The 15,903-nt window shown below is 39.5% G+C and overlaps 1 protein-coding gene across 1 annotated transcript; it reads left to right on the top strand.

The window, feature by feature from the left end:
- Positions 1 to 583: 583 nt before the first annotated feature.
- CCT4 (chaperonin containing TCP1 subunit 4) lies at positions 584 to 15,394 on the top strand. The gene is made up of 14 exons (XM_082643146.1): positions 584 to 848; positions 4,999 to 5,051; positions 5,533 to 5,622; positions 6,798 to 6,906; positions 7,557 to 7,699; positions 8,982 to 9,103; positions 9,455 to 9,587; positions 10,590 to 10,729; positions 11,751 to 11,847; positions 11,931 to 12,041; positions 12,134 to 12,264; positions 12,403 to 12,637; positions 14,831 to 14,944; positions 15,183 to 15,394. Exons 1-14 carry the CDS (start codon positions 722 to 724, stop codon positions 15,195 to 15,197), a joined length of 1,620 nt encoding a protein of 539 aa, XP_082499272.1. The 5' UTR covers positions 584 to 721; the 3' UTR covers positions 15,198 to 15,394.
- The last annotated feature ends 509 nt before the right edge of the window (positions 15,395 to 15,903 follow it).

Raw genomic sequence — 15,903 nt, 5'->3', positions numbered from 1 at the left:
TAACCCGTGCCCCCTCAAGTGGAAGCACTGAGTCCTAACCACTGGAACACCAGGGAATTCCCTATAACTTTAAACGGAGTATAATCCATGAAAAATTTTAATCACTGAGTTGTACACCTGAGACTAATACAATGTTGTAAATCAACTATACCTCAATTAAAACAAGAAAGGGGGAAAAAGAAGTCACCCCTGCCAACCTCTCTTCCAACTCGCTTTCAAAATATATAAAACTGAATAAAATACACGTCTACCGCCAGTAAAAACCGACTCAGCCCTGCCCCACCCACACAGGAGTAACTCCCGGCGGCTACAACACCTAGCGGACAGGTGCAGCTTGAGTTAACAGAAGGGACCTCAGGGTCAAGGAGATGTGATGTCCCAACACCAGCCTTTACAATCGCAGGCGGTCCTTTCTGCCTCCCAGGAGCCCGCCCACCGCCCACTAGGCCGCAGGCCAACAGCTGCCAACAGCTGCCAACAGCTCCCAACAGCCCCAAGATCCGCGGCGCGACCCCCGCACCCGGCATGCAGCGGGCAGCCTTTACGTCACGGCGGCGCCGGGCCTCCAGGGAGGCCCCTTTCCCCGCCTCCTCCTCCCGGCGCCGGCGTCGCTCTCTGGAAGCTTCGAGAAGGCGGTGGGCGCTTACCTTTAGTCCCGGGCCAGCCGGAATCCGCGTCCATCTGTCCTTCCAGAGCTCACGCAGACCCGTCCAAGCTTGCCATGCCGGAGAACGTAGCCCCCCGGAGCGGGCCGCCCGCCGGGGCTGCCGGCGGCCGCGGGAAGAGCGCCTATCAGGACCGCGATAAGCCGGCCCAGATCCGCTTCAGCAACATCTCCGCGGCCAAAGGTATCGCTGCCCGGCCTAAGCCGTGGCCCTCCGGGCTTAGCTGTGCATGCTCACTCCCAGTCTTGGATGGGCATGATTCGTTCTCTGTTCCTTCAGATAATCCCCTGTGGGCTTCCCGTAGAATAAGCTCAGTGCAGGGATCCTCCTGTCTGTTCTCTGCCCATGATTTCCGACCCCGAGTATGGAGGCCTTTGGACTTGCCCCATTCTGCGTCTTAGACGCCCATAATTTTTCATGCCGGGCCGTGCTGCATTCATTCATCCTATTTAAGAAAGGGGCCGGGCTTCCCTGGTGGCGCAGTGGTTGAGAGTCCGCCTGCCGATGTAGGGGACACGGGTTCGTGCCCCGGTCCGAGAAGATCCCACATGCCGCGGAGCGGCTGGGCCCGTAAGCCATGGTCGCTGAGCCTGCGCGTCCGGAGCCTGTGCTCCGCAATGGGAGAGGCCGCGACAGTGAGAGGCCCGCGTACAGGGGGAAAAAAAAAGGGCCGAGGCCCGCATGCAGCGGTCCACTGGTAGAATGTTTGAACAGGACTTTTTAGTTTTCTTGTTCTTATTTAAAAGCTTATTTCGGTACAGCTATTGAAACGAATTCGGGTAAACTCTCTGCGCCTTAGATTGGGGCGGGGCCCATTGTACTGGGATGTGGGGAACCAACCGACCCATCTTGTTTGAGAATAATTATGAAGCTGCATTGTGCTTTGATGTCCTCTCTGCACGTGCAACGAGCAACTGGAGAACAGTTTGGCCTTTGGTGGAATTTAAGAAGTCCTGGGTTTCATTCAGTTACCTTACTTCGTGGCTTTGTGACCTTTAACCAAGGTTTCCTTATAAAATCGGGGAGGGAAAGTTGCCCTTTTTTTAAAAAAAAAGGGAGTTGTGAGGATTAAGATAAGCCGGGTTGAGATGGAAGAGTCTGGAAGGAAAAGTGAGAACAAATGCTTAGAGATCTTGCCGTTATGTGTACTGGCTACAGTGAGTATTTCATTCGGGTTAGAGCATAAGGTGCATGAAGAAATGAGAGGTGAGATCGGAAAGGTAAAGTCGGTCCGAATCTGGAAGGGCCTGGTGTCTTGGAAAGGGTTTAAAACAACTCGCGCAGCTACAGATTGTTCTTCAGTGTAGTGAGATAGTACCTAATTTGGAGGGTTGCTGTGAGGATTAAGTGAGAAAGCATATGAAGAGCCAGATGTATATAAAGTACAGCCTTACAAATATTTGAGGTTATTTGTCTAGGTGACTGAGGGTGTGATGCTGCTGCTGAAAGAAACAGGTGCACTGAAGGGAGGATGGTGGAAGAAGAAAGAATAGGTTCTCGTTTGAGCCTAAATGAGTTGAGGAGGTCAGAGTGACCAGATGGGTAAATTTAGGAGTCATTTGGAAGTTCAAGAGAGAATATTTACCTGGAAATAAAAGTTGGTGGATAGTTATCTAGGGAGCATAGTTGAAGCTTAGATTTATTACATTAGAAGCAAGATGTTAGATCAATTCTGGGGCTGTTGGAGGGGGGTGGGCAAGAATGCTATATAATATGGTAGATTTTCAACAAACAAAGAGGATACAAGATGGGACGTTTACTTTGGTAGCTTTTGAAACATCAGGGCACAGAGAATTAAAACTGGACAAGGGAGGTATGCATATAGGAAGAAAAGGCCATCTATTTACCTAATAACATGACCCTTACATCTTAAATGAGGAGAGCTCCTGGAACAAAGGGCCACTCGTAGTCTGTCCAAGTCAGGCAAAACCCTACAAACTGGTTGAAAAAGCTTTTGCCGGATGCATCTTTAGTGTACTTCATGGAGCCAGTTTTTTATTTTGCTAATAACCAAAAAGTATATTAAGTACCATTGGTTGATGATATCAAAACCACACACACAAAAGTAGTAGTGGTCGTTTAGTACTATTCAGCACGAGTCATTTAACATATAATTGTGTACTACACAGTATGTTAAACTTCAAACACTTTGAGAGAGGTGATCAGTCTAGAATTTTTTATTTTTTGCACAATGTGTCTTTCTAGAGTCTTCACATAGATGAATATAAGGGCACATTCTTAAAATGAATTGGTCTGCTTGTAGAATTGTGGCCATGTGGGTCCACTAAAATCACCTGAAAGGGTAGGGATGGCTGAATAATTAGGAAATGCAGCCCCAAATTATGAAATAATTAAGTAGAATATAATTCTTAAACTATACCAAATATTTTCTCTTACCCTCTTTAAGATTATGTATTTTTTTAAATTATTACTATTATTTTTTGTTTTGGATGCATTGGGTCTTCGTTGCTGTGCGCAGGCTTTTCTGGCTTTTCTCTAGTTGCAGCGAGCCAGGGCTACTCTTCATTGCGTTGCGCAGGCTTCTCATTGCGGTGGCTTGTCTTTGTTGCAGAGCACGGGCTCTGGGTGCGCGGGCTTCAGTAGTTGGGGTGAGCAGGCTCTAGGGTGTGCGGGCTTCAGTAGTTGTGGCGCACGGGCTTAGTTGCTCCATGGCATGTGGGATCTTCCTGGACCAGGGATAGAACCCATTTCCCCTGCGTTGGCAGCTGGATTCTTTACCACTGCACCACCAAGGAAGTCCAGGTTATGTATTTACACAATTAAGGGGAAGCATTATGCTAGTTGTGGAGTACACAAAAATAGGGCACTATTTTAGCCCTTTGTATATGGGGTGAAATGGTATATGAGAAAGGGGAAGGCGGAGTTCCCTGGTGGCGCAGTGGTTAAGAATGCATCTGCCAGCGCAGGGGACACGGGTTCAAACCCTGGTCCGGGAAGATCCCACATGCTGCGGAGCAACTAAGCCTGTGCGCCACAGCTACTGAGCCCACTCACCTAGAGCCCATGCTCTGCAACAAAGAGAAGCCACCACAACAAGAAGCCCGCACACCATAGCAAAGTGTGGCCCTCGCTCGCCACAACTAGAGATAGCCCACGTGCAGCGATGAAAACCCAAAGTAGCCAAAAATAAATAAGCCAAAAATAAATAAAATTAAATCTTTAAAAAAAAAAAAAAGGTGGGGAGATTTAATCGTTTGTCCTGGACCTGTCACAGTAAAGGGGATCAAGTACATCAATTACAATTTCTCTTAGAAAATAATAAGTGGATCAATAAAATAGAAACATGCTCATGGACAAGTAATAAGAAGAATGGAGTGGTAGACTATATGTCCAGAGACGGTTCATAACATACTAATGATGACTAAAGACTATGATTTTAGGGACTTCCCTGATGGTCCAGTGGTTAAGATTCCGTGCTCCCACTGCAGGGAGCACAGGTTCGATCCCTGCTCAGAGAACTAAGATCCTGCATGCCACACAGCGTGGCCAAAATTTTTTAAATAAAAATTTTTTTAGATACTGTGATTTTAGGGCTTCCCTGGTGGCGCAGTGGTTGAGAGTCTGCTTGCCGATGCAGGGGACACAGGTTCGTGCCCCGGTCTGGGAAGATCCCACATGCCGCGGAACGGCTGGGCCCGTGAGCCATGGCTGCCTAGCCTGCGCGTCTGGAGCCTGTGCTCCGCAACGAGAGAGGCCACAACAGTGAGAGGCCCGCGTACCCCCCGCCAAAAAAAAATACTATGATTTTAGATTTGGTTTTTCAGTTAAGGTTTTGTTTTTTTGTGGGGTTTTTGTTTGATTTGGTTTGGGGTTCAAAGAGGGTTTTTGTTACTGTTTTTTAAACTGTGGTCCATCCATATACCAGCTTCACATTAGTAAACAAAAATCTTTGCCCTCAGAAATTACACTATAGTTTAGAGAGACAGAGTAAACAAATAAGCAAATTATATAGTTGTCCTATTATTGTGGCTTGTTTTAAGGAATGGAGAGAATAATATAGTCCTCATTCAGAGCGCATAAGTAGGTTATACCATTTTGATACTTAAAGGAAGATTAGGTGAACCATCAAAATTTATTTTACCACATGCAGAGTACAAGTGCTATATATAGTGATATTAACAACAAAAAGTGAAGTGTCATACAATTAAAGGAGTAAAATAATTACTGTTTCCAGTAGATTATTATTAGACATTGAATTTTCTTTAGTGAACATGGTGAATTGTCCACCATATTCTAATAAGTCGAAAATGATTATTTGAGGGTAGAAATGCTCTTTAAAGAGTCTTGATTTCTTTTTTTCTTCTGTTTACAGCCGTTGCTGATGCTATTAGAACAAGCCTTGGACCGAAAGGAATGGATAAAATGGTAAAAGGCTCAATCATTCATTACTTACTGAGTGCTACTGTTCATACTGCAAGCGCTCTATAGAGGGTTAAGATGTGCTGTTTAAAAAGTAAAGTGTTAGAAAGGCTTTGAGAGTTCAGAAAGGGATAGATTAGATTACTTTGGGATGAATGGGACCTAACTATAATTCATATTTTGTTTATGATAATGATTCTTCATAATATCATTTCCATCCCTTTTTTGGTGTCTCAGTTACTTCACTTTTAAGTAGGAAAAAACCCAGCTATTTCATTTGCAAAGCTGGACTATTACTGCATATTCTTAAATCATTATACCAATGTAAGGGAAAACAATTTGAAATTAAACAATATGCAAACATAAGTTAACTTCTGTACAAGAAGTGTTAAAATTAGTAGAGCTTTTAGGATTTCACATTAATACTGGATGAAGAAAACAAAATTTTTGAAATATAACTTTCTTTTAAAAATAACAAACTTTGTAGATTCAAGATGGAAAAGGTGATGTGACCATTACAAATGATGGTGCCACCATTCTGAAACAAATGCAGGTGTTACATCCAGCAGCCAGAATGGTAAGTATAATTTTTAGGTGAGGGTTTTGTGGGGGGTTTTTAAGTGTGTTGTTTGATATTTGGTAAACAGTTAAATTTTTTTTATTTGATCACATGATATTGCTTAAAACATGGTGAAAATATTTCCTTTTTTATGCTAAACATGCATATCTTTAGGATACGTTGTATGTCTAGCATGTTCTCCATTGCAAGTTGTAATAAAACATGAATCTTGTCTTTGTTCACAGCAATGTGCCACACATGAGGAAGGAAGAGAGAAAAACATGAAATTGTACAAATTATTAGTTCAATGGGTGTTAACTGAAAGAGAGCAAAATAATTTTAATTGTTTGCAAAATAAATATTGTGTTTAAACTTGCACTGACATTTATTTTTAAAAACAGTTTCTAATTCAACTACAGATCATAATGGTGATTGCAGTGTCAAGTGAGAAGTCACCATATCAGCAAAAACAAATTCCTTAGAAGTTCCTATCTGTTAAAAAGTCTCTTTTAATTAGTTAAAGATGACTGAAAATGAATCAGATTATGCTTCATGCAGGGTCAGTTTAGATAAACTTGGCCAGGGATTTCAAACTGACAATATTCTCTCATCTGAATGCTGCATTTCATAGCTTCTGAGTCTACAGGGTACCCATAGTTCTCTTAAGTACTGGGAAGAAGAAATTTACAACCCTTAGTCTGAACTGGAAATCATAATATAGCTTGTTAGAAAGTATGTAAGTAGAATTTTGCATGCCACAACTATATAGGTCATCATTTTTATTTTTATTTATTTTTATTTTTTTTTTTGCGGTACGCGGGCCTCTCACTGTTGGGGCCTCTCCTGTTACGGAGCACAGGCTCCGGACGAGCAGGCTCAGCAGCCATGGCTCACGGGCCCAGCCGCTCCGCGGCATGTGGGATCTTCCCGGACCGGGGCACGAACCCATGTCCCCTGCGTTGGCAGGCAGACTCTCAACCACTGCGCCACCAGGGAAGCCCCAAGGTCGTCATTTTTAAATGAGACCAAGGTGGACAGCAAATCAGAAGTCAAGTATATTGAATCTTACAGTGTTGATAATAATCAAATTCTATATGTGAACCTCGTGGTGAAGGTCATTGATGTTATATTTGAATTAGATGTTACTGGGTTCTCATTCTCATTGAGCAACTTGACTTGTTCTGTTCACTTAGCTGGTGGAGCTATCTAAGGCTCAGGATATAGAAGCGGGAGATGGCACGACATCAGTGGTCATTATTGCTGGCTCTCTCTTAGATTCCTGTACCAAGCTTCTTCAGAAAGGTGGGTAGGACATAGGACATGCTTTATTACTGAATAAAGGCAAAAAAATATTAAGTAATATGAGATTTACAATTTAATTTGAAGCAGAATTTTCTAAGCAGGAATTTTTAGATTACATTTTGCTATATTTACCATATGAATTAGAAATTTTTTTTCTTTTTGCTCTGGGTTTGGTTTGGGGGGGGTTGTTTGTTCTTGTTTTATTTGTTTTGGCTAGGTTTCCTTTTGAATGGAACTTGTTAAAATTTTCCTTTTCAAAAATGACTGGTTGGTGGTGTACTAAACTTAAGATATAGGTGAGAACTGTGATTTAGGAGAGAAAGTATGGGTTCCTGCTTTGGTAAATGGTGCCTAAATGTCATAGTGACTCCCCAGTCACTTATTCTAATTATTATGTAGATTTGTAGAGTTTTGAAAAGTGAAAAATTGGTTTTAGTCTTAAATATCATAGTATGTAATTGATTTATTCCAAATTAAATGGAAATAAATTATTAGACATACTAGTTGTTAAGGTTATTCAAACCATTATTATTTAAGATTAATTTAAAATTTGACTACTTTGAAATTTTAATGAACAGAGAAATTTTAAGTCATATCAAATATGAAGTTTATCTGTTACAGTTAAATAACTAACCTTTCACAAATGGCAGGGATTCATCCCACCATCATTTCTGAGTCATTCCAGAAGGCTTTGGAAAAGGGTATTGAAATCTTGACTGACATGTCTCGACCTGTGGAACTGAGTGACAGAGAAACTTTGTTAAATAGTGCAGCCACTTCACTGAACTCAAAGGTGAGACAAGCACTATGGGATCATTGTAAAATTACAGTTTACAGTTCATTAAGAAGCACAACTGCGACTTTTATTTTTATTTATTTATTTTGCGTTGGGTTGTCATTGCTGCGTGCAGGCTTTATCTAGTTGCGGTGAGCAGGGTCTACTCTTCGTTGCAGTGCACGGGCTTCTCATTACAGTGGCTTCTCTTGTTGAGGAGCGCAGGCTCTAGGCACGTAGGCTTCAATAATTGCAGCACGTGGGCTCAGTTAACCACTGCGCCACCAGGGAAGTCCCTACACTGATCTTTGATGCTGTACAGTTCATAAACGTTAACTCTAAAGAGTGACTAGGTAGCTTATTTGTGTAACTGAATTAGTTCAAGTAAAATTTACTCCTTCAAGGCTTTCAGGTAAGTTGTAGTATCCTCATTTTACAGATGGGAAAAGAGGTCTAGTGAAGTTATATAACTTACCCAAGACCCACTAATAAGAGGTAGAGCTGTGATTTGAACCCAAGGTAGGGCTGCCCATCATGGTCCATCTCTTACTAATATCTATGCTGCTTTTCTTATCAAACTTAAAGAAGTGATGTTAGTTTAAATTTCTTGGGAACTCATGTCACCTGTTTTCTGTTGTGTGTCACACCCCCACCCCGTTCTTTTTCCTTTTCATCAGCGTTATTTGTATATTAAGTGGAAAGCTAGATAGTGTTAGTGATATTAAGTAATATTATTGATAAATGTCCCCAGAACTAATATAGACAGAATATCATAGTGGTTACAAGCATTGGTCATAGAACCTAGACTGCTTGGGTTTAATGCTGGCTCCATTTAATTAAGCTGTTTCAGATTTTTCGTCTGAAGGTTGAATGAATATATGAATGTACAGTGTTAAAACCACTGCCTGACATATAATATGTGCTCAATAAATGTTAACCATTAGCTATTTTTGTCAGCCCCTCAGTAATAGGGGTGCACATATATAACATCTGATCATAAATTCATTTTAGATAGGAAACCTCAGCATAAAATTAATTTGTTCTTTTGGATTTCCTGTAGAATTACTAGTAATCTAGTCCTGACTACTCTATTAATAAAAGAGGAACACAGGCATATGTTTTTATATGGTGACTGACAAACCTGAGTGGAAAAGACAGTTTATATGGAATGTTTTCTCATATGCTCTCCACCCCAGCCAAATAAATGATTGAGATTACTTCTTGAATATCTTTATCATTAAAAAAACTAGGACATTTTGTGTTACAACACTGACTTTATTTTCTTTTTTAATAATTCTAGGTTGTTTCTCAATATTCAAGTCTCCTTTCTCCAATGACTGTAAATGCAGTGATGAAAGTGATTGACCCAGCCACAGCTACTAGTGTAGATCTTAGAGATGTTAAAATAGTTAAGAAACTTGGGTAAGCATCTCTAATTATAACTTTAATAAAAATTAATTTTGAAATTAAACATAAGCTCTTGCCAAAAATAAATAAGTTAAATGAAAAGTACATAGGTGAAAGTCACATACATTTGTTGTTTTGTTTTCATGACAACTTGTGTTAATGTGGGAATTTCAAGAATTTGTTTATATTCCCTAATGATGGCAGGGCAGTGGTGTGACCGGAGAGGTTCAGGAATGGGGCACTAATAAATGTGAGTGAGGCTGAAACACATTTTATCAGACTGATGATTTTTAATCTGTTAGCAATCTATTAAACTTGCAGGTTTCTGCCCCTCCTTCATAACTATTTCATTTTCTTTTTTCTTAGTGGGACAATTGATGACTGTGAGTTGGTGGAAGGTCTGGTTCTTACTCAAAAGGTGGCAAATTCTGGTATAACCAGGGTTGAAAAGGCCAAGATTGGGCTTATTCAGTTCTGCTTATCTGCTCCCAAAACAGATGTAAGTAAAACCAAATGAAATGATTCCTTAGGTGTTTGACTTTCTAATAATGAAACTTTTTTTTAATAAAAATAGAAAGTGCTGATACTAGTGATAAAAAGCAAGGATCTAAAAATAATTAGTAAAATTTAGATAAAAGTAGAAAATGTTGGATGCCACACATGATAAATCTATAATCTCAGTTGGCTATTTACTGAAATTGAGTGTTCACTTCACAAATGAAGACAAATAATGATAACGATGTCTATGAAACAATAAAAATAGGTTATGTGAAAGTGATAGTATAAATGGACTTTGCAGATTCTTTCTAGCTTTCTGAGAACAGAAACCTTAACCCATCCTTCCCTAGCAGGCAGATCTTTTGTCTTTATGTTTGCACAATGGAACTTTAAAACCAGTTTATTACCCATACTCCGAAAAACTTGATTTTTTATTATTCCCATATCTATCAGTCATAAGTACCATCCCCTGAAGGAGTGGTTGATCTTTGTCATCTCATTCAGGTTTGCTCTCATTTTACATTGTGTTGGCATACAAGTTTCCTGTTGAGTCGTTTGTTTCCCAGATTTTAACCCACATAAAAACGTTGTTTTGTAGGTCTTTGTATAACAATATTTGTCCTTCGTAGTTCCTTTCAGCATACCAGTTTTTTTTAACAATCCCTAGAGTAAAAAGGTTGCAACTGAAATTATTGATATTTCAGTAATACGTAAATTCATATGAAAAGAACTGACACTCCCAAAATAGGATAAACATTCTTATGTTTTATAATCACCAAAAATGTACTTGTAAAAAATAAGACAGCAGTTTGTATAGATGAAAATGAAAAACCTGAGTTAAGTTTTGTGTATATTCCTTTTTCTAAATTTTTTCTGTGCATGTCTATATAATTTCTTGTATGATTTTGGTTGAATTTATACTGTATATATTTTCATTAAAAGTCATTTTTTTGCTTAAGGACTCTTAAAATGCAAATTATTAATACATCCTTTTTCTGAACAGATGGACAATCAAATAGTAGTTTCTGACTACGTCCAGATGGACCGAGTGCTTCGAGAGGAGAGAGCCTATATTCTAAATTTAGTGAAGCAAATTAAGAAAACAGGATGTAATGTTCTTCTCATACAGAAGTCTATTCTAAGGTGTGAGGCTGTTTATTTTGTTCACCTCTTAATGATAATTGATTTTGGATCCCTTCTAGCAATTTTTTAAGAAACACTTGAGGTGGGTAAACCACTAGAAATCTGGAATGAAGCTGCATTTTAGGGTTTTGTTGTATTCTGGTAAATGATCTAAAGTGAGTTCTCTTCCTGTTATGATCATTTAAATGTGGGATATGTTATCCTTCTAGACCAATATCCTCACTATCAAGTAAAAAGCTAACTTTAGTCTAAAATTAATTAGCTAGCTAAAATTTTAGAGGCATTTATTTAAAGGTCCATGTAATAGTTTGCCTTGAAATTTTAGAAGTTCATTTGGGGGGAATGCTGGATAGTCCATGGATTGGAAGAATTCTCCAAAGTTTGAACTGATCCCTTTTTTGTTTGTTTTCAGTGTTTTCTTCTAATAGGTAGATACATTCTCATGTACTATATTAATATGTTATGCCAGAAAGTATTATGGATGCTCTTGATATAGAAACCTTGATGAAGAGTTGGAATACCTGGTTCTAAATACAAGTTATGTAATAGCTAGTAACCTCGAATAAACTGCTCTCAAAGCTCAGTGTGCTTATTTGTAAAACAAGGATAGTAATATCTGCCCTTCAGTATCAAGGGTTGTCAGGATCATTCCAGGTAAAAGTGTATAAATTTGTGGAGTCTTGAATTGCATCATACTTAATTTATAAATTCATAAAGCATCGATTGTTAATTATCAGAATTATACTTATTTAGTATTAAGAAAAACTTTGACATAATTTTTATTGTGTGTTTTACAAATCGTGTCGTTGGGGTACGTTTTAAATATTCATTAGAAATCTTATTTAAGAATTTTGAGGTCATAAACTTGGTAAGCTGTTTAAAGCATCTTCCTTCACAAATAATTTGTTAAATCATTGGCCATTTAAACAACAGTAAAATTACTAAAACCGTAAAAAAGGAGTTGAACAGCAAAGTTTTTTTCTAACCTAGTATTAACATAATCACTGATTTTGTATTTTAGAGATGCTCTTAGTGATCTTGCGTTACATTTCCTGAACAAAATGAAGATTATGGTGGTTAAGGATATTGAAAGAGAAGACATTGAATTCATTTGTAAGGTAAACTATTCTTAGTATCTGTTATGTGTGAAAATGTTCACTATTCACACTTCTCAATTTGTGGATATCACTATCTTTCTCAGACTATTGGAACCAAACCAGTTGCTCATGTTGACCAGTTCACTGCTGACATGCTGGGATCGGCTGAGTTAGCTGAGGAGGTCAGCTTAAATGGTTCTGGCAAACTGATCAAGGTAACAATATTAAAATTAAGCTTCTATTTGTCTGGTTTTATTTTATTTGTTTTAATCCTTCAAATACCTAATTAGGAGTTTGTTTACTAAAGATTACAGGCTGTGCAAGCCCTGGAAAAACAGTTACAATCGTTGTTCGTGGTTCTAACAAATTGGTGATGGAAGAAGCTGAGCGTTCCATTCATGATGCCTTATGTGTTATTCGCTGTTTAGTGAAGAAGAGGTAACATTAAATTACTATGTAACATTTTGAACATAAAAACTTGTATATTTTTATTAAGGTATAAATACTAAGTTATTATTATTAAAAAACAGCTTTCTGTTGGATAAAATAAGCTAAAAATATATTTGTGAATTTCAGGGCTCTTATTGCAGGAGGTGGTGCTCCAGAAATAGAGTTGGCCCTGCGGTTAACTGAATACTCACGAACATTGAGTGGTATGGAATCCTACTGCGTTCGTGCTTTTGCAGATGCTATGGAGGTCATTCCATCTACACTAGCTGAAAATGCTGGCCTGAATCCCATTTCTACAGTAACAGAACTAAGAAACAGGCATGCCCAAGGAGAAAAAACTACAGGCATTAATGTCCGAAAGGTAATAATTTAATCTTTAGTTACTGCAGAAAATGTTGATTATTATAAAATACTAAAAGCTTCATAATTGTTGAATGAAAGGCTTTGTAATTAAAAATAGAGTTAACCTTGGATTTAAGTATAAGACCTGCAGGTTAATGTATGCCATCTAGTGAGAATGAAGATGATGCCTTAAGTGAGAAGTATTGTTCATTAAGTCTGCCACTTAATGGCTGTACAACTTTTAGCAGGTTACTTAGTCTGTGCTTCAGTTATCTTGGTTGTAAAAACAGGGACTATTAATAGTTCCCTCATAGGCCTGTGAGGATTAAATGGATTACTAATTAGAAAGTTCTTACAAAGATGCCTGGTGTGTAGTCAACCATTGCTGCTGTTGTGAGCACCACCCTAGTGTAGTTGTATAGGGTAAACACATAGAACAATAATAATTTCCCCTTTTGAATTAATGTTTTATGTCTCCTTTTATTGAGAAGACAAATAATATGTAATGGAAAAAAATTGACAATCCAAGATGATATTTTTTGAATGGTTACAGAACTCAAAGGAGGGCACTACCTGGTTAGGGAAAGTTTCATGAAGCTGCAGCCTTGGTTGGTAGGGAATGAAAAAGTTTCAGATGGGGAAGCAGTGGTTTACAGGTAAGAGGGACCAAGAAGTTACTCATTTTGTCTAGAGCAGAGGTTATATGGTGGTCATACAGTGGACTTTAAGATTGGAAAGATAAGATAAAAGCTAGAATGAGGAGTCCTTTGAGTTGTTGAGACAGGCATGGGTGTTTGTGTTTTTTTGTGTTTTAATTCCAGTAGTTGGGAGCCACTAAAATTTTTTTAACCAAGAGGCTAAGGTGCTGAAAAGAGTATTTTAAGGAGGGAAGAATGGAGATAGGTTCACCTGTTAGGACCATCACCAGTAATCCTAGGATAAAGGTGACTAGGATAGTGGCAGTAGGAATCTAAAAGTGGGAAGTGAGAATGATGTAAAGGCAGAGTAGAGCAGACATGACCAAATTCAGAATTGGGAATCAGATGATTTAAAATCTTATAACTTTTTTCTTTAATTGAAGTATAGTTGATTTATAATATTGTGTTAGTTTCAGGTATACAGTAAACAAATCTCATAATTTTTTTTTTTTTTTTTTTTTTGCTGTACGCGGGCCTCTCACTGTTGTGGCCTCTTCCGTTGCGGAGCACAGGCTCCAGACACGCAGGCTCAGCGGCCATGGCTCACGGGCCCAGCCGCTCCGCGGCATGTGGGATCCTCCCGGACCAGGGCACGAACCCATGTCCCCTGCATCAGCAGGCGGACTCTCAACCACTGTGCCACCAGGGAAGCCCCAAATCTCATAATTTTTAATAACTATGATCATCTACATAATTTTTGCCAGGATACTTTTTATTTTTTAATAAATTTATTTTTTATTTATTTATTTTTGGCTGTGTTGGGTCTTCATTGCTGCACGTGGGCTTTCTAGTTGTGGCAAGTGAAGGCTATTCTTTGTTGCAGTGCACGGGCTCATTGCGGTGGCTTCTCATTGCGGAGCATGGGCTCTAGGCGCACGGGCCTCAGCAGTTGCAGCACGTGGGCTCAGTAGTTGTGGCTCGCGGGCTCTAGAGCGCCGGCTCAGTAGTTGTGGTGCACGAGCTGGCATGTGGGATCTTTCTGGACCAGGGGTTGAACCCGTGTCCCCTGCAATGGCAGGCAGATTCTTAACCACTGCACCACCAGGGAAGGCCCTTTGCCAGGGTATTTTTAACTAAAAGATGCTTACAAGGAGTTGTTTTGGAGTTAGGCTTGGAATTCAATTTTTCCAAATTTTAGTTGAAATACAAGCTACAATGTAGAGAAGAGCTTAGTAGAGAGTATCTTTTTTGTGGTACGCGGGCCTCTCACTGCTGTGGCCTCTCCCGTTGCGGAGCACAGGCTCCGGACGCGCAGGCTCAGCGGCCATGGCTCACGGGCCCAGCAGCTCCGCAGCATGTGGGATCTTCCCAGACCGGGGCACGAACCCGTGTCCCCTGCATCGGCAGGCGGACTCTCAACCACTGCGCCACCAGGGAAGCCCTAGTAGAGAGTATCTTACTCTTGACTAGACTAAGGGAAAACTAAGTTTGAGAGGCCTTGAGGTTTACTGGTAACTGTATTTGGTGATATGGATCAGTTAAAAACACTAAAAGCAACTTGTACTGGTTTGCAGGGTGGTATTTCCAACATACTGGAGGAACTGGTTGTCCAGCCTCTGTTGGTTTCAGTCAGTGCACTGACTCTAGCAACTGAAACTGTCCGGAGCATTCTGAAAATTGATGATGTGGTACGTATATACAGGTTGTGAATTTCCCTACAAGGTCAAAAAGGCATATTTTTGAAGAGTTGGGGTGGGGGGGGCAGTAAATGTTGTTAGTTTGCTAGTCATCAGGGTGAAAACAGTTCATACTTCTAGTCTTTTTTCACCTATAAAAATAGGGAGATTTGGATAACCACCTTAAACATCTTCCATCCTTAAAGTTCTGTCCTTACAGGTTTTGAAATCTAAGTTTTTCTCTTTTCAGGTAAACAGTCGGTAACATGGATAACACTGGCTGACTGGCACCATCATGGCCACTATTAGTGCAGTTGGAGTGGAAGAGCACCTTGGCATTCCTTGTTGTTTGGAAGATTGTTTCCTTTATGAATTTGTGGGCCTGGTCTTCCAGCTGGCATTTGCTTCAAATTGTATTGACACAGTTTGATGAAAACATTAAAAATATGGTTTCAAAGGGCAGGTTAATTGTGCTCCTGCATTACCCCCACTGCCCTGCCCTCACAACCTCTGTTACCTCTGATCCTCTTGAGAAATCTGTATAGGAAGGGAAGGAAGAATTCACACTTAACGTGTTAACTTCCTTACGGGCTTAATCCTGGGTACTTTTAAGTTTTCTGTTAGTTTTTTAACAGAAGTATTGAGAAGGAAAAATGGCCCAATATGCTCATCACCCTGATAAATCCCTGCTTACAATAATATATATGCTGTTTGAAAAGTTAACAATACAGAAGAAAAGTGAAAAATGAAAGTCTTTCTCATGCTAATCCCTTTCTCCAAGAATAACCACTGTTGTGTTAATTGGGATTCTTTCTAAAAATTAAAATGTAGCAAATCTTATTTGTACAAAAAGGATTCATAACTAGTAAGTCTTCTTCCAGTGGTTTAAAACATCTTTATTGCCTCTACCCTGATCAACAAGCATCATCTTGCACCATGAATGGTGTAAAATCTAACTAGTGTCTGTCCTT

This window comes from Mesoplodon mirus (genome assembly GCF_964341445.2).
Source record: "Mesoplodon mirus genome assembly, chromosome: 14".
Lineage (NCBI taxonomy): Eukaryota > Metazoa > Chordata > Mammalia > Artiodactyla > Ziphiidae > Mesoplodon > Mesoplodon mirus.
The sequence above is the reverse complement of the archived record's forward strand: the minus strand, read 5'-3'. Positions and strand labels throughout refer to the sequence as shown.

Bases quoted from the DNA above. Each gene is read 5' to 3' on its own strand.
- CCT4 (XM_082643146.1), top strand. From the start codon at position 722: ATGCCGGAGAACGTAGCCCCCCGGAGCGGGCCGCCCGCCGGGGCTGCC. The intron at 10,730-11,750 runs GTGTGAGGCTGT...TTTGTATTTTAG, and splicing joins ATACAGAAGTCTATTCTAAG to AGATGCTCTTAGTGATCTTG. The intron at 12,638-14,830 runs GTAATAATTTAA...ACTGGTTTGCAG, and splicing joins CAGGCATTAATGTCCGAAAG to GGTGGTATTTCCAACATACT.